General features: G+C 45.9%; 1 protein-coding gene across 1 annotated transcript in view; it reads left to right on the forward strand.

The window, feature by feature from the left end:
- Nucleotides 1-22698, forward strand: part of LOC8033550 (cubilin) — a 264814-nt gene extending 242116 nt beyond the window's left edge. The window contains exons 59-66 of the mRNA XM_042291012.1: nucleotides 799-989; nucleotides 6032-6185; nucleotides 6253-6449; nucleotides 9212-9371; nucleotides 16885-17081; nucleotides 17360-17758; nucleotides 21453-21564; nucleotides 21651-22698. Of these exons, the coding sequence (XP_042146946.1) occupies nucleotides 799-989; nucleotides 6032-6185; nucleotides 6253-6449; nucleotides 9212-9371; nucleotides 16885-17081; nucleotides 17360-17758; nucleotides 21453-21564; nucleotides 21651-21700 (1460 nt within the window). The 3' untranslated portion in view covers nucleotides 21701-22698. The remainder of the gene's footprint in view (nucleotides 1-798; nucleotides 990-6031; nucleotides 6186-6252; nucleotides 6450-9211; nucleotides 9372-16884; nucleotides 17082-17359; nucleotides 17759-21452; nucleotides 21565-21650) is intronic.
- The last annotated feature ends 647 nt before the right edge of the window (nucleotides 22699-23345 follow it).

Below are 23345 nucleotides of genomic sequence, written 5' to 3' on the forward strand. Positions count from 1 at the left end.
GTGATGCCATGTCATGTGACGCCATAGTTTTTTCTCAAAATTTAGCAGAGTCTCGTGACGTCAGTTTCACATGACGTCATATGACGTCACAGCCCTACACACGAAACATTGGTTCTGCCGCGAAACCTCACTAACAAAGGCAAACTCGGTTGTGAAAAACCAACTATGCTGTCTAATTAAGCGATAACTGTAGAGTTAACTGAAAAAGGACCTGCCAGTGACGTATCAACTTTCCTGCCCAACTTAACGGGGAAAATAAATTTGTCAGTAGGTCACGTGACAGCAAGCCATGTTACGTCCTTTATTTCCGCTAAATTTAGCGTAGAATTGGTGGAGAAGCCACATGACGTTAGTTGTTTCTGCTAGCGGGGAAACTGAATTTGTGTATAGGTCACGTCACATGAAGTCGCGTGACTTCATTTATCCCGGTAAATTTAGGGGGAAATAAACGGCCGTAAACATACCTCAAACTGGCCTGACGATCCTAACAAAGCTAATCGCTTTGATATGCAAGCGATAGAAGGTACCCGCTCGGCAGCAAGGCAACCACAATGGTAGATGATCTGACGTCGATGCAAGTTGTGTGGGGGACTAAAAGGTGCGCCCACACTGGCGTTCGAATGGCGACCGCGAAGCGAATCCTCTCGTTTTTACCATCGAACCCGAGTAAAATTCTGTTGGATCTTGAAGCAACCGCGTTCGCAACCGCTTTGTGAAGGTGGTTCAACCGCCAGTGTGGATACAGCGTGACGGAGCCGCACGACATTTGACCGGCTGCGTGTTTGTGTGTGTACACAGGGCCCCTACAGGGCTGCGGCGGCACAGTCCACCAGGCGTCAGGCTCTCTGAGCGCACCCAAGAGAACCGGTTACGTGGGCCGCCTGGACTGCGTGTGGACGCTGGTGGCACGCTCGGGCTACGGCCTCGAACTGAACGTCACTGCGCTCGCGCTGGGGAACGCCTCGACGCCATGCGGCGATTTTCTCGAGGTAAGACTCTCGTTTTTTTTTGTTTTTGTTAAGTAAGAAAAGCTGCGCGTGTCGCAACACAGAGGTGCACAGTTCCTGACGCTGTTTCGATGGATAAACATCAAATCAACAATAATAAAAAAAAACGTTAGAATGTGCAGTGACACATTTTGATAATTACTTTTTTGATAAAATGAGCAGTCCTCTGTTAATCCACAGGACTGCTCATTTTCTTGTGGGCTTAAAGAAGCCCCCAAAAGTTTCACCTGAGAGTTAGGGAAATTTTAACACGAAGCTACTAAATGAAGATTGTTTCTTAAGTGTGGTCTGCCAAAAACTCGAAGATTTGGCAAGCGCCGAAAGGGAAGCGTTCGGTGCGAAATGGGATTTGTTTATAACAGGAAGCCAAAATGATTGCTTTACAATGCTCGAGTTTATGGAAACACGAAGAAAAAAAAAATAATAAAACACGGGAGTTGAATGGTCTATACTACAGAAGTTAATTAAGGAAGAATGCATATCGCCCGACGTTTTTTCTGACGAAACTATCCGTTTTAAAAAAAGCCTGGAATCGATTAATACCCAACAGTACAAGCGCTATGGAAACGGTTGCCGCTCAAAAATATAACCACAAAAAAAAAAAAAAAAGAAAGCGCGGGTAGGAATGAATATAGCGAAATTTCGTACCGAAGGTTCTTTCTAGTGAAAAGGACTTCATTGAGCGCGCGTTTTTAGATAAGTCCTTCATGTTCTTTATAGTAAGCTATAAGGTTCCTTACAGTATACTATAAAGAACTTTTGGTTACCTCGTGCCAAAAAAGGATGGCTTTTGGAGTATGTATTTACAGTTAATTGCGAGGCTGGCAAACGACATTAAAAAAGTATATATATATCTCGAACAGCCGATAGTATTGTGCGAAATAGAACAAGCCATCGACAATTTAGAACAGGGAAAGGTAGCCGGCCCTGACGGTTTAGGCTCAAAATTTCACAACGTTTTCAAGAATCAGCTTGTCCCGTTTGTGCTGTGTGTGTTTACCGAGGCGTATCGCCAGCACGTTTTGCCTCCTTTGTTTCTGTGTACGCATACGATATTTATATCAAAATGCGAAGATCATGTTAAACTCCGTAATGCAAGCTCGTATCACCTGATTACTCTCACAAACGTGGATTACGAGATTTTGAAGAAGGTATTAGCTGAGCGTTCGCAAAGTGTGATAAGCGTTACTGTCGGCTAGTACCAGACATGCGGTATAAGCGGAAGAAGCCTTGTCACGAACGTCCACGTCGCACGGAGTATTTTAGAATGTTGTGATAGTATTGAACGAAGAGTGGCAGTCGTTCAGATCGATTTAGCAGAAGTTTTCGACCGTGTGTCGCACGAAATATATGTTGTTGTTGTTTTTTTTAGCACGTGAACGTCGGGCTAGTTTTGTGCCAAGGTTTACGCATGGCCTAAATTAATTGCCACCACCCGTCTTGTTGTAAAAAAGGCTGTGCCCGAACGTGTTCATACTTCCGTGCGACAAGGATGTCCCCTTTTGTCTTTGCTTTTATGTATTTTCCTGAGATCCCTTTGTTTAAGTATTATGCGCAGCAGTTCTAGTCAAAGCTCAATTTACGAAAGTTCGTATTTGTCCCTACGCGAATGATGTCGTGATATTTTGTGTGGATGAAGACAGTGTTAAAAAGGCAGTTGAGCTAACGCAGGTGTTTTGTGACCACACGAGTAGCTCAGTCAACTGGGAAAAGTGTGTTGGTTTTGTGCACGGGAATCGGCCTTCAAAACCTGCCGTGTATGAACGGGTTTTTTAGGACCGACTTGCCGACACGTCATCTTGGCGTACCACTGAATCACTACTGCGGCAATGATCAATAGTGGCGCAATCAAACCGAGGCTTTGCGTGCAAGAGCGAACAAGTGGGGAGGCAATGGACTGTAAATATTGGCTCGCGCATCCGTTTGTAACGCGTACCCTGCTGCCAAGGTTCGATATGTGGTACAGATTTTACGCAGTTCGCGTGTCAACATATCCAACGCATACACCGCGTTTTCGCCGTGTTTATTTGCAGCTCTGTAGGAGTGCGAATGAGTAGAACAATGATGACGATAATAGACACTGGAGAAGGCAAACAAGGGTAACAATGGAAAAACATAATTCCCCAAACACAGCTAGGTGACTGGTGCGCGACCGAAAAACTCCGTCTGGTCCTGGTGTCGAACCAGGGACCTCTCCATTTCCAGTGAAGCGCTCAGTCAACTTAGTTAACCAGCTGTTATACGGCAATAAAGCAAACGAGTCTTATCATCTGCCACTAGTCTAACACCAACAAGTATGAGCGGCCTGCGTTTTAAGAGTATTATGATAAGGCAATTAATGCAAAGCTGCAAGCGAGCTGGACAATAATGACGATAAATGACTGTAATGATTATTATCGTAGTTCTTGTACAGCTCGCGTGCACCTTTGCTTGAATTGCATTATCAAATTACAACAGATATTTTTCTTGGGGCAACAGCTGGTGGTCTCGGCCTGTCTCATCTGTTCTTAAGACAGTTGTTAAACAGGTTTATGTTTCCTCGAGACCAGAAGGATCCTCTTTTGCGTTCTGTGTTTCAAATCAGGTTGTGCAGAGCTATGCCAGAACTGTTAGCATCAACGAGCGAAGACATTGGTGCTTGTGTCTGCGGATATTTAAGAGAAGTTATTAGGGCTTATAAATGTTCAGTCAATCGATTCTCGCGTGAATATTTGACTGAGCTCTTCGCGAAAACGTTTCACGAAAGACCTTAAAGGTTTGCTTTTTCCGACTTCCTTGCACCGTGCCTTGTAGAGTGGAGTCCCAAAACAATATGTGCTAAATCGGGTAAAGAGAATGGTTGCTCCAGCAGGCACTAAAATCTTTTTTTTTTTTAACTGCATAGTCGAAGCTTTCTGTTAAAGCTTAGATGGCGGAAAAGGGATTACTCTTTATGTGGACTGAAAATGCTTATTGTGGTAAAAGACAAGAAACAATAGAACATGTATTTTTAGACTGCTGGAATGCAGAGTTCTTTTGGGACGTTCTTCAGGGAACCTAAAAAAAGACCTGCCTCTGTCCACGCAGAGATTTTCTTTTTTACCTGTTGGAAAGGGTGATAGTGTACCCTACGACTTCCTCATGCTTCTACGATTGCACAGTTCATGGCGGTGTCGCATGGCCGGGCGTCACGCCGATGTGCGTCCGGCGCACAAGTAATTTGTTGGAGATGTATGTTTTCTAAAAGAGTTGTACAAGGCCCCTGCTACCTCAGCCTGAGTGGTTGCTACTGCTTGAGAGGTTTGCCAACAACAGGGACTTTTATTGACTCTGACCTCAGCCAGTCACCTGATGTATTTTGGTGTCATGATCTAACGAGGGTATGATGCTATGTGTCATTCCACAATACCGGGCAATAAAAAAAGACGCGTCTGGGCTCCAATCCACGCTTTGAAGGTGGCTGGCCAGCGAAGCTGTGGTATCGCCGGCAACGATTGCCCACTGCACCATAGGCAACCTGCAATGCCGTTTGGTTTGGCGCTCTTTGGCGACTGAAGCAAGAAATATTGAGGATGCCTGGGAGTAGCGGCTTCATTGTTGAAATGTGAAGTATTACTCTGGTTGCGCCGTTTAGCCTAGTGGCTGAAGCAAGAAATACTGGGTAGGCCAGGAAGTCGCGATCGCATAACATGACCGTACGGCGCAAGCTATATACGGCCCCAATCCGAACGTGACTGCGTATCACCGAAGGGCGCTTTTACTGCGAAGTATGGTGCTTTTTGATGTGTCATACTCCAATATGTGTGCGCTGCGCTCGTATACTTAGCGCATATATCGAAGTTATCGGCACGCAACGTGGGGCTTATCGCTCACCCTTTGCCAAGTTACAACGACACAGGGTATAACCTTGGGCTTCCACCCTGCGGGCGCCACCTGTCTGTTGCCGGCTGACTATACTAAGTGATTGATGAAAGAAAAGTAAATGCACTGTACCAAAACTCTTATTTTTTGACGACATTGATAACTGCTTTGTTATCAATGCGGGGAGCGCTACGTGCTTCGAATTGTTAGCGTGCGCCTTATCATCTCATCTGGTTTCTCACTTGTTTTGTGCTTTTCTTATTGAAACAAATACTAGGGTGTGTGTCGCATGCACACACTTCAGTATTTGTTTCAGTAAGAAAAACACACAAAAAAGTGTCAAAAACACATGACAGGTGATAAAGCTCCCGTGAAAAATGCGAGACACGTAGCACTCGCCGCATTAGTAACAAAGCAATTTTTAAGCAGCTTTTTATTTTTATAATTCATGGAATGGGTTTTTGTCGGCTATTGTCGACGGACACGAAAAATTTGACTAATGAGTCATACAGCTTCACTATAAAAAGCATTGGCGTAGCTCTGTGGTGATGCCTCCGCTTCGGACGCATAAAAACCCATGTTCGATTTTCGAGGGGCGGCGGGCGATCTTTTTCAAAGATTTGTTAACATGGACGGACGCCCTACGCCTTACAACGCCAACTACGACATCATTAACTACAAAGTCAACAACGGACGTCATTTCCAGTGGTGGGAAGAGCCGGTATCAGCTGTCGCTGTAAAACACAACCTTTTCAGCCGTCGACTTCGTCAAAGCGATGTCTCACAAGGAGGTTTTGTGTGAACGGGAACGAATAGCCTATCGAATTTCTTGGTATACTGTCACAGCAGTAACAGCTTTCAGATGCATTTTCCTGCACCGATCCAAAAAGCACCCAGAATCACACTGCATGGCCTATAGGCTATACGGCTATAACAACGTGGAACTCTCAACAACACTCTGCAGATTTTGGTTATACAATAGCTAGACGTCTTTTGGGGGCGTAGACGCACCGTTAAGCGCACGCTGCGCACATCGAGGAGATTGTGCTAGTACAGCGCTGACCGCAAGGCCATACGACATTACGACTGCGCTGGTCGGGGTAACTCGTTGCTCCTCCTCGAGCATATGCGGGCGGTCTGTTTGATACGTGGACTGGCACCTCACTGTACCACGTGACTCTCAGGTCTGGGACAGCCTGGACGACCGACACGAGCCCATGGTCCGTCTCTGCGACCGGCCCCCGGCGCTGCTTCTCTCGGCTGGCAACGCGATGTTGGTGCACCTATCCAGCGCATACCAGGACACGGCCTTCAGCGCGCTCTTCCGGGAGATTCCACGTGAGTCTTTTCGTTATCGAATTCCTGCGTGCAAGGTTGTCGAATGTCGTGTTTCGTGGACCTACAGCCGTGTGCGGAGGCACGTTCAACGTGACCGGCTGGCAGGAGCTGCGCAGTCCCGACTACCCTGCCGGAGCTCCCGCCGGCTTGCGCTGTCTGTGGACGTTGCTGCCCACGGAGGGTAGCACCATGATGATGCGCATAGACGCATTTTCACTACCTTGCGACCACTCGGCGGCACTCACCATCTTCGAGTCATTCGAGGTGAGGAGCGTGCTCGAGAGAGCCGGCAACACAATCCTTTGATCATTTCCTCGCGCCGTTCTTCCGGCACACGTACAGTACTTCTCAAACTCAAACCCTCCTTTAGACAGTTCGTCTCTTGCCCTTTTTGGGCTATTCCTAGGCCTACAGGGGAAACTACATTGTGAAGTTTTCACGGCCTGTAAGAGACATTCCAGCTGCTGTACTGTCCCGTGTTGCCTTGTAGCCTAAACATATTCAGCTTTTCACATTCACAAACGAACCAACCAAAGCCCGTAAATAGATAAATATTTGGGTAACCGAGTGGCAGCGCACAGTTAGAAGAGCACCGAACCTATCACACCGACCGGCACATGACGAAGGGGCTTGTCTGAAAAGCTCTAGCTGTCTCGTACTCGAACCAATCTGGCACACGAACAACAGTCGCCGAAACCGTGCAAGAAAATTAAATTGTTCGCGAATCAGCTGAGTCATACACAGAACAATAAAATCGCTTGTGTAATTTTTTATAGTACTCTAGCGCACACGTGTACGTACAGTGCTCACCAAACTTAGACGAAACAAGCGAACTGTCTCTTTTCTTATGGGAGTGCTACCTTGACGGAAGCTATATAACGGTCTTGTGACGTAGCACTCAACGAGCCATTCCGAAGCGCAACGTTACAAAGCCGCTGTGCAGCATTAACCAGGATATCCCAGCCATTAGAAAAGACACTGTTTGCGCGTTCCATTTAAGCTTAGAAAGCACTGTATACGTAGCTCAAAGACTCGTTACCATTAGTTTTGAGAAAAACTTGGTAACTTACAAATAGTACCACGAGTCAGTAGTTAGTTCACTAACTTAACTACATTTTGCAATTACCTAAGTGGTAACTAACTATATTCGCCCTTTTTATGGGCGGAGAGGATTGTTTTGAAATTAACAAATTTGGAATGTTTTGGTTATGCGCTTTCCGATATTGCCTTCATTTGGGTTCTTGACGTTGCGGAGAGTCCCTTGCGAGTGTGGGGAAGGGGCAAGCTGTCAAACACAAAGTTTGAGAAACAACTGTCATCCGATCACAGAAAGCTTTTTGATAAAGCCGGTCTGATATTCGCTTATCTTGTATTGAAGTGTTTGACTTAACTATAAAAAAAGTTGTAACCTGCGAGTATCCCTAAGGCAGGTGTCTCAAACGGGCGGTCCACGGGTCGCATGCGGCCCATTACTCGCTGGGACGCGGCCCTCACTCAAGCGGCTGGGAATCCCCCGTTCCCATGTCCCGAGCACTAGATACGCGTCATAAATAACGGTCTCATGCCGTCGGTTCATTTATGCTCGAAACATACCACTTCTGCACTTATAATGCACTAACATACTCTTCTCTATCCCACTTCCTTTTGAACAAAGTGATGTTTCGTCTTAATGTTCGCTCCTCTGCTCTTTATTGTGCTATACACCTGTACAAGAATCCACTGCTATGCTACAAGCACTATGTCTTTAGGGCGCGCATTGGCTGCGTGAACTCTTGCTCAACAGAGGTAACTTTTAAAGATAAAGCTATGAGCTCAGGTTTCTAGCAGTCAAAGACAACCATTAAAACACAAGTATTGTCTTATAATGCTGCTGTAAGGATAGTCGGGCAAGCAAAACAATGTTTCTCTTCCTTTGGAGATATGTTAAATCGATACGATTATTCGCGAAAAAAAAAAAAAAGAAATTGAGCGACAATGCAACTGTGCGCTTGCTCTCTTGTTCCATTAAGAAACCGTAGCACGTTAGCGGCGCGGTGTAATTTTAAATCGTCTTATCACATCAGGGATGAGCCCATAGTAGTCACATGAAGAAATGAAAGCTAATGATGTCAGCGCTAAAATGCTGAGTTCACAAAAACCAGAGTGCATGAGGTATCTCCTCAAGGAAATGCGAGTGTGCCGCAGAGAGACTCGGCTACTTAACCACGTAGATAAACTGTTGTTTCTCTTTCAATTTTTGTTTACTTGGAGCTCGACCCCTCTCCGCCTTTTCCCTCCGTCCTGCTTCGGTCTTCAAACAATAAGGTGCCCTACTGTTCCAAGACCGCTGGCTTTGCTCCGTTTTGATAGGAGTTAAAACTTTTCTTCTTCTTTTTTTTTTTGTTGTTATTTTTCCTTTGGTAATTCGCTCTTTGCAATTTTTATAGAAAAAAAATCACCATCTGTGGGTAACGCTGCACAAAATCGTAGTGCATAAATTAAGAAACTGATTTTTGCGGTCGATTTAAAGAGCCTGGCCGCAATTTGAAATACCCTGTACATCAAAAGTGTGGCTGTACGTTTTCTGTTAGCCTGATAACATTCTGTTTAAAGAGCGCCCACGCGTCATTAACACATTTCTATAGTTTGCTAACTTTTATGTGTGCACTGTTAAAATGCTTTGCTATATATAGCCAGACATTATTTTGCGCCAGAAGCTACTCCCACGTCCGCGTTATCATCAAGCACTCTTCCTCGGCGATGCACAAATAGTTCGCTAACCAGGCGCTCATCGCGCGCTGACATCACGGAACTCGTCATGGTAACTGCCTTGTCTGGTTAGTGCGCGGAGCGATTCGATGACGTTTCTAATGCTTTCTGATCATAATCTAAGCCCCGAGACAAGGATAAGCAGCGGACAATCCGTTCGTTAGTTTATCTCCTCGTGTCTCAGGGTTTAAATATAATGTTTCCTGTCCAGCTGATCTCCATGCTTTCGCTTCTTACGTGTTGGTAATTATTAAGCGCATTATAAACATTTGCCTTAGGGGAGCGACGTGCCGAAGCCACCGCAGCGACTGTGCGGTTCCAGTGCCCCTCTGGAGATCGTACAGACCCACTCGGTGTGGGGCGTCGTCAAGCTACTCCTTGACACAGGCACGGTCCAGGCAGAGTCCAAGCTGGCCGTGAAATTTGGTCTCGATGATGGTGAGTCTCCGTTCGCCACTTTCATCATCTAAGCTCATGTAGCGCCACCGCTTTCTAACGCGGTGGACGATGTTATTTGGTTGATCAGCATGGTATTAAATGTCTCAAAATATACGGCGGAATAGAAATATTTGCTCTGGGACCGCGGTCCAGGAAGGCAATCATCCCAACATTTTAACTCATCTCTATCTGTCAATCTTTCACCGCGTAACCTTGTAATCCTAGCTTTGAGCGCAACTTAACATGCATCAAATTAAGACGAAAAACAGGTTCGCTGGTCGAGTGTGGTAACCCACCGCTGCTTAAAGCAATTGCGGAAGTTCGCGATGCAGAACCAATGAATGCAGGGCTCAATCGGCACCTATTCCTATCTCCATCTGGACGAATATTGTACAGGCGTGTGGTCGTGGATCGCTACTGGGTGATGCACGTTAATGAGCCTATATTCCGTTCACTCTTCAGCTGAGACTAGAAGATCCGCATTCAGCGCGAGCTCGCTGGCTTCCGTGGTACTTTGATTGCGCGTGCCTGCGCGTTCACACTTGCGTTAGCAAAAACAGAACGGAATATAGGCTATCAGTTGCAATGTTGGATGGTTGCGTGAAAAGATACTTAACGCGGAAGCCATGATCAATGTTACCTTTTCTTGTGCTGCCAGACTGAAAATCTCTAAAATCTCTTCATCAAAAAGTTTCAAAAAAGTTACATTGAAATTCAGTAAGGTTTGACTGGTATGAGTGTTCATTGAAGTTTCTCTGGCTTTTTGAGGTCCGTATCTTCCTGTCCGGATGGAACAGTCACTCTCGAAGCATCTTTATAAGCCATCGTTTCACGTGGTGACTTTGCCATTGTGAACAGCTGTGATGCGAGAGCCGTGTGCTGCTACGACAATACATGGTCCTGGGTCGTAGAACGGAGTGAGCTTGTTAAGTAAGCTCTTGTTGTCTACTGAGCACGAGTTCACAAGGCACGAATTTGTTATGCTGAGTGTGACGCCGCACGCCAACATATATGCTTTGTTGTATCGTTTCCTGGCTGCATTATTCCTTTGTGCCTCGATGTGAGCATTATTGCTGTCATCTACGCCTGGGAGTGCTGGTTGTAGGTTCCGCACCGTCCTCTTCTAGAGAATCTGAAACGGTATAATGTTCGTGGGGCCGTGTGGGGTCGAACGATAGGCTAGCAGAAAGGATTGAAGGTCGTTCGTCCCAGTCTTCGTCTTTTATTATGCTCGCGAGGATAAGTTTCTTGAGTGTCCTCATGAATTTTTCTACTTTCTACTTTGCTTCGGGTAATCTTGCTGTAATGTGGTGATGCCTAAATCCGAATTCTTTGGCGAACGTCGAGAAGTCTCTGCCATGAAATGCTGGGCCACTATCAACCTTTAAATTGCTGTAATGCTGAAACTGGGCAGACATTTAACGTAACTTGCTGATGCCTTCTGATGCTGCAAAAATTTGCAAGATGCTCACCACTAGGTACTTGGAACAGCCATCGTTAACGACCGTGGCATACCTGCCATTCGGGAATAGCCAGTCAATGTCCAATGACAACTCGGTCCAAGTAGAGTTACTGAATGTTCCCAGAGTACCGAATTCCATTCTCTCCACTTACCGGAAGTCAATACCGCAGAATTGAGTTATGATTGGCTGGTTTAGCCTGCGGCGGAAGTTATTACTCGGCCATTTTAAAGACGGGAGAAAAACAACAAACAAATGTTTATAAAACGTTTCTGCGTCACCAAGGCTACGGCGGGAACTCACGAGTTAGCCGCCCTAAGCATCGATGACTTAGGACCGAACGGACGGTGCATTAATTTTCTCTAGATTTTTTTTTCTTAAGTAGCCGCTAATCGGGTTCGCCAAAAAAAGTTGCGGGCTCGTTTGCTCGCTCAGGTTGCGCTGGTGCTCGGTTTGAAACTCTAGGCCTCAGGCGTTGAGCCTAACACTCGACTTGAACGTGTTTCGAGGCGAGAGAAAGAGACGAGACAGCTAAGAATAAGTCACGGACTGCTGGGAACGAAGGAAATAACTTTAATAAAAACAAACCAGTGCCGCCACAGACAAGGAAAGTGCTGTGAAGAGCTCGCCGGGAACGAACGCCACAATGTACGCGCCTCGCTTCGACCGCAGAGGGCCTCGCTATTTTGGAGATGGGTTGGAGCGCGACTGCTGCGCCGCGACTCGGTTCTAAAACGAAGCTTGGTAGTTTCGGTACTCTGACAACATTGAGTGACTAGAGGTCCAAGGAGTAACTGCTTTGTTTTAACTATCCCTTGACGACCCTTGCGCACAAGTTGTACTGTTTTGTGCTGCAGACTGGCAGCTAATAAAAAAAAACCTTCATAATTATTACAGAGAAGAAATTAGCGACACCTCTAAATTTAGAACAAAAAATGCCTTCGCATTCTACGCCATAGAAAACAAAAAAGCGAGGAGGAGCCCGGATATGGGAAAAATGACGCGGATCTCAGATCACCTCTTTTCCACGCTATATGTTTTTCTTTTTTGTGATTAAACTTTTTGGGGGCTGAATCGCACACTCTTTGGACGCCTGAGACTATACTAAGGTATCCGTGATGGGGTTATCACTTTCCCACGGTGTACTATACCGTATTTGCTTGAGTAATAGCCGCACTTGTTATGAACGACGCCCTTACGTTCACTTTTCTGGAGAGCGCACCTACAGCCAATCATCGCGTTCTGCATAAAAAAAAACAAAAAAATAACAGCGAATAATGAGGTTGAGAACACGATTTTCCGTAAAGCTGTGTACCAAGAAAGATATTCTCGTTCGCTAACAAAATATAACTTTACATTATTTACAAAAAAAAAAAGTCAAAATCTAAAGGTTGTGGTATGTGGACTGCGTAGCCTCTTGCGTAGCCATCTCGAGCCCCTGCGTGTAATTTATGGCGTTTTCTCGTGCTGGTGGTTTTCGTCGCCTATACTCCCTGTAGCGTACCGCTGCATTTACCCTCCCCCCCTTTCCCCTTTTAGCGAGGAGGTGCAGGAGACGAGCTACCAGGAGTTCCTTTGAAATGTACAGATCGTATTATGGTTGGAGTTGTGTGTGCTTGGGGTTGCTCCAGATGGGCTCTTTTTATCCCTTCGAGTGAACTTATATCTTCACGTCCCTTGGCGAGCACGGTTAAGTTCTTGTCGCCGTGTTTTATCATTTTTAGTGGTCCCTCATTTGGATTCTGCAGCGGTCGCTTCATGACGTCTGTGCGTATGAACACGTGGGCGCACCGTGACAGTCTTGGGCTGAGGAACACCTTGCGAGATTTCCCCTGTCGTGCGGGTGTAGGTCGTAGTTTCTCGAGTGAGGAACGTAGACTGCTTGCCTAGTCCTCTGCTGTGGTGGTTTCAGTGGTGGTGGAAGGTGTTAGAAATTCACCAGAAATGCGTAGAAGCCCGCTGTACACCATTTCTGCTGCACTGCATCTCAGGTAACTTTTTAGTGAGGTGCGTATTCCGATCATAACGAATGGTAGAGTTTCGTCCAAGGCGCGGTTGTACCTTTCGTCTTCAAATTGGCCTTTAGCTGGGTGTAAAACTGTTCACCATTCCGTTGGAGATGGGGTGATAGGATTTAGTGTGAATATGCTTTGTACCTAGGATCCGTGAGAGGTCCTGGAAGAGTGTACACTCGAATTGTCTTCCTCTGTTTGTCGTGATGGTGGTTGGTATTCCAAAACGGCTAACCCACACGCTGATCAAGGCCCGTGCTACGCTCTCAAGAAAAAGGGTGTAAAAGTTACACCCTTTGTCCCATATAATACATCCCAAAACTTCATTTCGACGTACTGAGCCCTATAGTCGAACAGACGGCTCTGAATTTCACGAGGGGCTTGATAACGGTGCGATATAACTTTTAAATAGCTAAAGTACGTATCAAAGACCACATAAAGAAAACACAGGAGTTTTTACAGTAGGGCCAAGAAAGCCCCGATTTTTTTTTCTTTTTTGTAGTCAGTAACACGTGCATTAGCTATTTTAATAAGTTGTACCACACGGCTATCAAGCCCCTCGTAAAATTTGGGGCTGTCTTTTCGACTATAGACGCTTTGCAGCAGCCGTGCATGGACGCCGCCATAACTGACCTTCAGTTTTTGTTTCCTCTTATTCCGTTTATTTCACTTCATCATTACCATAGCAGGCCACGTTATTGCCATATTAGATTCAACTGTGTCCCTTTCTAAAGCATCGGCCTTTGTAGAGGATCGTCAACTACCGTTTCAGTTGCTCGGCATCTCGATGAGACAAGAGAAGGTCAGCAATGGCGGCTGTAATTTGGCGCGTGTGTAAAGCGTCTATATAGCTCAGTACGTCGAAATGAAGTTTTGGGGTGTATTATATGGGACAAAGGGTGTAACGATACACCTTTTTACACCCTTTTTTCTTGAGAGTGTACGGCTTCTGCTGTTATCGACTTGATCGGTGTGGCTTCAGGCCACCTCGTGAAGCGGTTGATGCAAGCCAAAATGTACCGGCAATTGTCGGCTGGCGGGAGTGGTCCCACTATGTCAAGGTGGATGTTGCTGAAACGGAGATAATAAGTTTTCGTGCGGTGTTGTCAAGTATCGACCAACTTTCGCGCGCTGGCATTGCACACAGATGCGTATCCAGTTGCGAATATAGGCGTTGTTCTTAGGTCAGATGAATCGAGCATTTAACATATGTTGTGTGGCTCGAATTCCCGGGTGTGAAAGTGAGTGAATTGCTTCAAAAATAGGTTTCCGGAACTTTATGGGAATATATGGTCTTGATTGTTTTCTCAACATATCGGACACCAATGTTGGTTTGCATTCCGGAATCTTTACGTCTTGGACATTCAGTGACGTCGTTTCCCGTAGATGTGGTATTGTTGTATCTGTGCTCTGCGCTAATGCTAGTCCTGCGTTGTTGACAGCGTTTCGCTTGGTAGAGCAGGTGTTCACGCCAGTTCGAGTGAGTGCGTCTGCTATGGAGTTATCTTTGCCTGGTACAAAGCGGATATCGCTCGTGAACTTCATGACGTAAGTAATTTGCCGTATCTCTCTAGACATGTGCGTTCCACTGCTAGATGTTAAAGAGTACGTCAGCGGCTTGTGATCTGTCATCACAAAACATAATTGTCTCTCGAGGTAGTAGCGGATGTCTGATGGCAAGGTAGACTCCCAGAAGTTCCCTTCGTAAAGTGCTTTAGCGGTACTCAGTGGTTGACAGCTTCTTGGAGAAGAATGCCATTGGTTTCCACGTTCCGTTTATGTTCTGCTGGAGGACAGCTCCGACAGTGGAGTTAGTAGCGTCTACCATGACTGATGTTTTCGCTCCGGCCTTTGGATGGTTCTGCAGTGTTTCTTCTGCAAGTTCCTCCTTGATGGAGGAGAACGCTGCGTCAGCAGTTGGTGTCCAAGTCAGAATGGCGTTCTTGCTTGATTTTTCTTGAAAGAGGTCATGCAGGGGCTGGAGGATAGTAGCACACTGAGGAACAAAGCGCCTGTGGGATTTCACGAGCCCGAGAAACTCCCCAAGTTTCTTTGTTGTAGGAGGTTACGGGAACTCACGGATAACTTCTAATCACTGTGGCAGCGGCCGTGTGCCGTGACTGTCGACGTGTTGGCCAAGGAACTCCAGGCTTTCGACGCCGAATGTGCACTTTGAAGGGTTGAAGATCAATCCGTAGTTTTCAAGGCGCGTGACAAGCCAACGCGGGGGGTCTACGTGGTGTTCCTGGTTATCGCTGAAAACGAGGATTTTGTCCATGTATGCGAAAGTAAAGGTCAGGCCGCGTAGGACTTGGTCGATGAACCTTTGGAAGGTCTGGGCCGCGCTGCGGAGAGCAAACGACATTCACAAGTACTCGAACAGGCCGAATGGGGTTATTATGACGGTCTTCGGGACATCAGTCGGTCCTACAGGACTTTGGTGGCATGCTTCATAAGGTCCAGCTTACTAAAAATGGGTGATCCATGCAAGGCGCCGGTGAAATCCCGTATGTGGGAAATAGGGTAGCGATCGGGGACCGTGCTCTGGTTGAGGGCTCTGTAATCCCCGCATGGACGCCAGTTGCCGCTCTTCCTTGAGGCCATGTGGAGGGCCGAGGACAAGGAGCTGGAGGAAAGCAAGACGTAGCCAAGCTCGAGCATGTGCTCAACTTCTTGGTATCGATATCCGCAGGCAATCTGGAGCTAGGCGTCTAGGTCCAGCAAACACCGGGGGCCCCTTCGCCTCGATATGGTGGGTCACCGTGTGCTTCAACAGAATGTCCCTTGAAGTTGGGCGAAACACGTTGGGGAATTCATCGAGGATATTCTTCCATTGGGAGGTTGGCTGCACTTGGGGGAGGCTGGGCGTCCCTTAGATTCCCTTCGCGGATATTTCTATACGGTGAGGCGAGTCTCAGTGTCGTGAAGCAGTTTTCGCTTTACATCCACCATGAGCGCGACATGTCGAAAAAAATCGGGATCGGTCGAAGGACGTCGGCGATTAAGACAACCCACTGGAACGTCCATCTAAGGCCGATGTCGAGAGTGATTGACTTGTGTCTGTACCCATTAATTGATGAACCATTCACTGCACATAGTTGCAGAGGTTGCGGTGTGTTTGGTCGATGCGTCGATCTTCCAGCGCAGGCGGAACGACGCAAATCCCGGCCAACGTATCTACTAGGTACCCCTGGTGTTTCAGACGGTTACGTAGAAAAGACGGTTGGACTCCAGGCCAACTACACTCTCCGCCTCTAGTGTGCGACCCTGCCATTTCCCGAGAAGGAACACGGAGGTTGGCACTTCTTGGCGTCCTTGCCGTGACGGTAGTGATGCCAGCAGGCAGACCTGGTGTTTTGCAGGAGACTTGCTCCGGCGGCGTTCTTGGTTGGTTCATCTACTTGCGCTTGAGGATCGGTAGTGACACATGCCGAGGTCCTTGAGCTCACGCGTGAGTTGATCCATCCTGACAGCAGCTGGGCAATCTTTTCCTATATGGTAGGCGATTGTCGTGCGGCATGAAGTGAGGTGTCACGTGCTTGAACCACGGAGTTGAATCGAAAGCCCGCGTCCATGATTTGGCCGGCAATCCGAGTCAACGTGGCGATGGAGTCGGTGGCCGATGTGCTCAGTGTCACGCGGGCTGGTTGAGGTAGCCTCTGAAGAAAATGTTTTCGGGAAATTGTCGTCTCCATGTTCGATGCTTTCTCTCCCCTTTCCTTGGCTCTTTCCGGCTTCCTCCATTCCCTTCTCCCGCACAATTTGTTCTTCGAGAATGTCCTTTGAAACTTGTTCTGGCTGCCATAAACATTTGCCTGTTGAAACATAGAGCCATTTTTTCTATTCACCGAGCTGTACAGTTTATTTCAGTTCATCCTACAAATGACCACAAAAGTTACCATTTCAATTCATGGCCAATTGCCGTGACAAAGCCCAACGTCGCAAGGAAACAGCGAAGGTTTCTAAATTATCTCGAGGCAATGGGGACTACTTCCGACTCTTTCTTCCGGGCATCAAACCCTCCGATTTTCTCCTCCGCAGGCCACAATAAGACGTACCGCCTAGCCAGCGGCGTCATCATGAACACCGACTACCCGAACTGGTCGTCGCTAATGAAGCCTGTGACGATCACCGTGGCTCCAGAGGGGCTGCCCGCCGGCACCACACTGGCGCTCTATTTCGTCCGCTTCCACGTGGGCAACTTCATCAACGACAGCTGCCCTCACACGCTGATGCAGGTGAGGAGGGTTCAACAGAGTCATGGCCTCTTTTTCGAGTCACCGTCAGGATGAGAACGACAGGACGTCTCTTTCGAATCTCCGGCCTCCAGCACACGTCCGCTGCCCTACGTCTTGCTTTGGATGGGCGTGCACGTCCGAGCCTCATGAGACGCCCAAGCGTCATGGATAAGACGCTCGCCCTGGAGGCGGGACAACTGCACGACCCCCCTACCGTTCTCATCCTGCCAATGACTAAAGTATGCGCGCAGAAGAATCAGAAGCCTGACCACTCGTAGGTTCGTGACGGTGGCCCCGGAGCCCGCGTGCTGGCTTCCGTGTGCGGTGACGTGAGCCCGAACCCCGTGTTTTCCACCGGCGATCGGATCACCGTGACGGCACGCAGTAGCTACTCCAACTACTTCGTCAAGTTTCTGTTGGCGTACATGAGCAGCGGGGAAGGAGGCTGCGGCGGCAACCTGACGGCCTCTGAGGGCGCCCTGTCGAGCCCGGGCTACCCGCAGCCTCCGAAGAAGCGCGCCTGCTCCTGGTTCCTGGCGGCGCACAAGGGAGCGGTGCTGTCGCTTCGCTTTCAGAGCTTCTCGCTGATGGGCGGCAACTGCAGCACCAACTACGTGGACGTCTTCAGCGGGCACAGGGAGTTGGCTGAGGAGAGGCTCACGCGCCTGTGCGGGCAGGTGAGTTTGCCTTGCGGGTAAGGTGCCTGGATACCCTCTTCGACTGGTGTGGCGTTAACTTTTTTTTTTTTTCCTTTCCGTTGGTTACGTCGCAAATGTGGCATGCCCTTGCTTTCCGTGGTTTGTGTTGCCGATTTAGCCTTTTTCCCTGTAGGTATATCGATTTTCTGAGTCGTCGAGCGGGAGCAATTACCGTTTTACGGGCGTTTTATCGTTTTTATACAGTTTTAAATGTTCTCGAATATGAATTTGGGAATCATAAATTACTTAATTTTTGTGGTAACTCATCGAGTCGTCACTTTTACTTTCTGGTAACAAACCTGCCAGTGACGCTAATGCTTGCGACGCCATTAAGGCATTACAGTGGCAAACCTCGAAACATGCCTTGAACTGAATTGTGCATGTCATACTTGGGCCTATCTCAAATACCCCACTCAAGATTCTGTCTTTCAGCAAGTTTTGAAAGTCATTCTATGCCTTGCAGATACATTTTATCGTAAGTATTTGCTATTCTATTATAATTACATTCCTCTGTATCCCTTGTACTTATTATCTCAAATACATTTTGCACAAAACATTGTCGCTTGAATATCTAATGGGAATAATAATCCGCACACCCCCGCACAGAGTTGAGCCGATCGCAAACTTGAAGCACAAACGACCGAATGATGAACAGGAAATAAGCCAGGACCAAAGATGCAGGCTCAAATGCCAGCAAAACAGCAAATAGAGGAAAATTGTAGGGGCACCAAAAAATACAATGTTTTTTTATATTGTTTTTTATGCCTATATGGCAAGAACCCCAAGAGCCCAACAATATCATGAGCATAGCTCTTGCAAAAAGACTGGAAATAAGCTGCGTGCAACATGAGCTTCCAAAATGCAAATAATAAGTCCTCACCAGGTATGGGCAGTATTTCAAATACAAGTATTTGAAATACGTATTTAAAATACTTTGTGTATTTTGCATTTGTATTTAATTACAAATTGGGTAATGTATTTGACGTGTGTATTTAAATACTAAAACGTGGGTATTTCCAATACAATTGTAATTAAATACAATTTTGTGGGCGAAAATACATCTTGTTTTTATGCATGTGGTTGTAAGATATAGTCTCCATTCTTTATTCGGCCATGGGGCTTTTTTTCTTTTTCTCCTCCGGCTTTATTTTAAAGGCACTGTCCAGAGCAGGAAGAGAACTACGTTCTGCACCGAATGCAGTGTCTCTCAATCAAGCACAAGCGTTTAGTGACATTGTGATTACGGTGCTAGTCCAGGGCAAGAATAGTGATGAAATCAACGTTCACAGGCAGACTGGCTAAATTAGTGCCTGTGACAACTTGTGATGCTTTCCAGCCTGATTTCTATCCATATTTTTGCCTGCATTCTAAATGCGCGGTTCGTCCAGATTTTCGTAACTGGTACGAGTTGCAACAATAAAAATTATCTAGCTAGTGCTGCGCGTTTTGGTCGTCTCGGTTCTTTGTTGGTCTATACCAAAATGTAATCGACAAAAAAAGCTGCTTGAAGCTCTGTACTTTTTCACCTATTACGTCCAAGCTGATTAAAATTTTTTCGTGATTATATTTCTATTACGTTACTAAAAGTCAAATTTGAGGGTTTTACGAGCCAAACCAACGGCGGGCATCTGGCACGCCCCAGCGGAGGACTGAGGATTAATTTGGACCACCTGGGGATCTTTTGACGTGCAACGTTACTAGAGCCTCGCACACTAACTCCCGAGTGTGCGATGCAAAATTAAAATGAGATACCCAGAAACCCGTTGCAGGTGCCCTGAAGTCGGTGACGCAAAATTTGAGGAATGTATTTGGAAAAGTATTTTGAGGAGACGAAATACATTTGATTGTATTTGTATCTTGTACTTAAATGCTTTTTTTGGAAATGTAATTAGATTTGTAATAAAATACATTTTTGACGAAGTATTTTGTATTTGTATTGCGATAGATATTTGCATGTATTTTGCCCATCCCTGGTCCTCACAAAGTTGTACGCCTTTTTGAAGGCGTTTCTAGAGCTTTGTGTAAAGGATAAAAAAAAAAAAAATCGACCACCGCGAGAAATACAGCACTGCTTCTTCGTGTCCATCTGAGCCTTTCTTTTTGAAGTTTAGTCATCTCTGAATGCAGCGTTTGGGGTACCCGGCTTGAAGAAGGCGCCTCAAGTGCCATGCATACTATCTTGTTAATCAATCATTCTTTTGCGTATTATAGATTTTTTTCTTTCAATAAAGTGAGTTCCGGATGTGGTGACTCGCGGCGTTTTGTAAAATGATGCGGCTAAGCTTTGCATTATAAAACACACAAGAACACGTGATTATCTGCGAAGTGACAACAAGTATAGTTACCAATTTTTTCTCGTTTGTCTAAAAGCTATCTTGTAGCATGTACCGCGGATGTATAATCCATGTACTGGGGCTGCTTAGAATAGCACTGTGATTTTGCTTGGTTTGCATCTATCCCTTGCAAATAAAGCATTCTAGTGTCAGCGAAGCCGAAGCAAATTACGCAATGTGTAAGTACCTTCCGAGGTACTTTAATTGCATTTTGAAGTATTTTTACTCTACTCAAGTTATTTTGCAGGGAAAGTATATTGTGTAGTATTCCAAATGTTTTATGAAGTAGGTATTTAGTAATTTAACTTAAATACATTTGTCGAGTATTTTGTCCAACACTGACGTGAAAGTGCGAATTCGTTTCCTTTTTTAAGTCCGACGCATGAAATGGGCCCAATAAACTATGCATAAAAAATGTAAAAGAAAAAAAAAACATAGTGGCAGTTCCATTCTAAACTATAGGAGACCGGTTGTTGGAAGCTCCAAGCGACGTTAGACACTCGGATACTCTAAAATGGAGCTTTTTTCAAAACATGTGAATTTGATCACGGAACCTTTGAACTGCCACAGAATATTGCACTAAAGATCGTAACGGTAAAGATATACGTCAAGAGGTATAACAGAAAACACACCTGGTAACAGTAAGATCACGCAACGGACATTGCTCTGTGCATGGAAGCGATCTGCAATGAACAATGTAGTTCCCTTCTAAGGTTTCTTTTTTTTATTTAACCGTTTAGACTTATTATAGCTATAAATTGTGGGAGCCTGAAATTTAGCGGTTTTCTGGTATTCCTACAGTGGGTTTTTATTTTTGAGTTGGCAACACTGATGTGGTGAGGTTGGCACAGTAGCAGGCAGACCGTTGTTCTGCTGCAGGCCGCTTCCCAGCTTGACAGTCCACGGAAGCTTCAGCAGCGAGAAACCGTGGCAACCACGGCAATCGCGTTTTCTCGTGGCTTTTTCCCGGAACTTCTACGACCAACCACCAAATTGGCGACATCAGACGCGATGACACACCGGCTTCTGTGACGTCATTTGTTGCCACTTCGAGACCGTTTGCGATGCAAGGGGGGATAGGACGTTGAACATGCTATCGATGAAGCGTTCCAGTCACCGTAGTTTAGGATTACTATAGTCCGTCGCAAATTAAGAAAGGGCGAGGGAAAGGAAGGCCGGGGAGTAGGAAGCAGACGGAACGCTGCAGAAAGGAGGACGTTTTACCATCTCTCCAGCGTTTCGTCTGCTTCCTCCTCCCCGGCCTTCCGTACCCTCGCCCTACCTGCTTGAGTTGCAACGGACTATAGTCCCGAGAACGAGCTAAGTGACCTTCGTTGCAGGACCGGCCTGCTGTGATCGAGTCCTCGTCGGAAAGGATGCTCGTCAAGATGTCCACCGACGAGCACAACGACGGTCTCGGGTTCTACGCCAGGTTCACGTCACGGGACGTCGGTGAGTGCCATGTCCTCTACCCTTGTGTGGATTCTGATGACCTTGTAGTGTTTGGAGAGGCACTAACACGGCCTTCTTTCTTCTAGATCAGCGCAGCCATGTGGGCTTCGTTTCTTCGGCATCGCCAAACCTCTAGACGCTTGGACAAGGCGGCTGACCCTTCTCCTGACAGGGCACGCGTCAAACTACTCATTTCTTTTCTTTTTTTGTCACCCTTTTTCCTAACATTAAAGGCAACATTATCTCCCATGGCGCTGTAGGTAGAACATTTTCGAATATCGTGCCGCAATATTTGCCTGCCTGCAAATCAGGACAGACAAATCAATCCGAAAGTTCCGCCGCAGTCGATAACGTACATTTACCGAACAAAATCGTTCGTACTTTCAAGTGCCTTTTTTAGTTATTTTCAGTCTTAAACACAGCCTGCATCAGTTTTTGTTGTTAACAACCCAACCAATTCGCATGAACAAAAACTCTACACTTCTACAAAGATTTCTGCCTCTGCTGGGGCATCGACTTTTGGCATCCCGGAATTCCTGGAGTTAATGAAGAGGACACGCTAATTCTAGTAACCTGGGCCATTCGACGCCACCATCGTCGCCCTTCTTACCTACTGCCCTGCATGGCAGAAACTATGAAACTAAATATGCTGAATTATTCAAATTGCGTCGCAGCATTCATTCTTTTTCGGTGCGCGTAACTCATTTTACGAATCCAAATTACTGGGAACGGGTCCTCCTATTGGACCATATGGCTATCTTCAAACAGTTTCGTTTTCAACGTGTCGTCTAGTTTTAAAACAAATTGAATTGATTAGAATGACTGTATATTTAAAGCGGTATGTAAAGAACAATTTATGATGTTCTCCGTGTGCATGTTGGAAATTGAATGCTGATGCTGTTGCATTTTTGTTTGTTTTTTTTCTAAATGCTCATTCCTATTTAATTTACAAATAGCTCTAGGACGAGGACAGACGAAGAAGTGGACATTTGTAAATTAATTATGTATAACCAACTAGCCCGCCAGAATATTTTAGCTCATTCCTATTATTGTTCCCGCTGCGGGGCTGATAGTATTGTCAAATAAATAAATGAATAGTTCTCGGGTAATAAAATTGCTTGCAAACCTGTCAAACTGTTGTGCTCCTTTTGTTTAATGCACTGTTACGAAAGTTGTTCATCGCTAGAAACCTAAGAAGTTCCTCGATCTCTCAACTCATGTGGTACAGCATTACAACAAAGTAGCGGTATCTTATTCGTGTATAAAACTGTATGGTGCATTCTAAATTCGCATTAAGATCAATCAGAGAATCCTCGCTTATAATTTCTTGCATATATAGCTGAATATTGCAGTGCTGGTTTTCTTAACGAAGTTAAAAACATTTTTCTTCGAGAAATGAAAAAAAAAAATGAAAAAAATTTAAAGTGAAAATAATGTAATTCTGTATTCGAAAAGAAATAATTTAATCATCTTTGTTTTGCCTCCATGATTACGAATATCAAAATTATAATTGATGCGCCAAATCAACAACAGCGCATTCTAGATAACGCTGAAGCCCCGCCCCTCCTTCCCGTCCCGTTCGATGCCAGGAGAGAATCATGACGTATTTTAGACACTTTTTCTTTCGTCGTTATTATCTGTTGCACAGTCTCTACTCATTAGGTCTCATCTTTTCCTCATATTCGCGTGCGTGTATCTATAATGCTATGTTTTGTACTCGTATAGCTTACGTTTAGAACAAGGTGTAACAAACGTATAGGTCATTGGCCTTCTGTGACTGC

The sequence above is a fragment of the Ixodes scapularis genome, unplaced genomic scaffold (assembly GCF_016920785.2).
Source record: "Ixodes scapularis isolate PalLabHiFi unplaced genomic scaffold, ASM1692078v2 PGA_scaffold0__279_contigs__length_252992795, whole genome shotgun sequence".
NCBI classification, from domain to species: Eukaryota; Metazoa; Arthropoda; class Arachnida; order Ixodida; family Ixodidae; genus Ixodes; species Ixodes scapularis.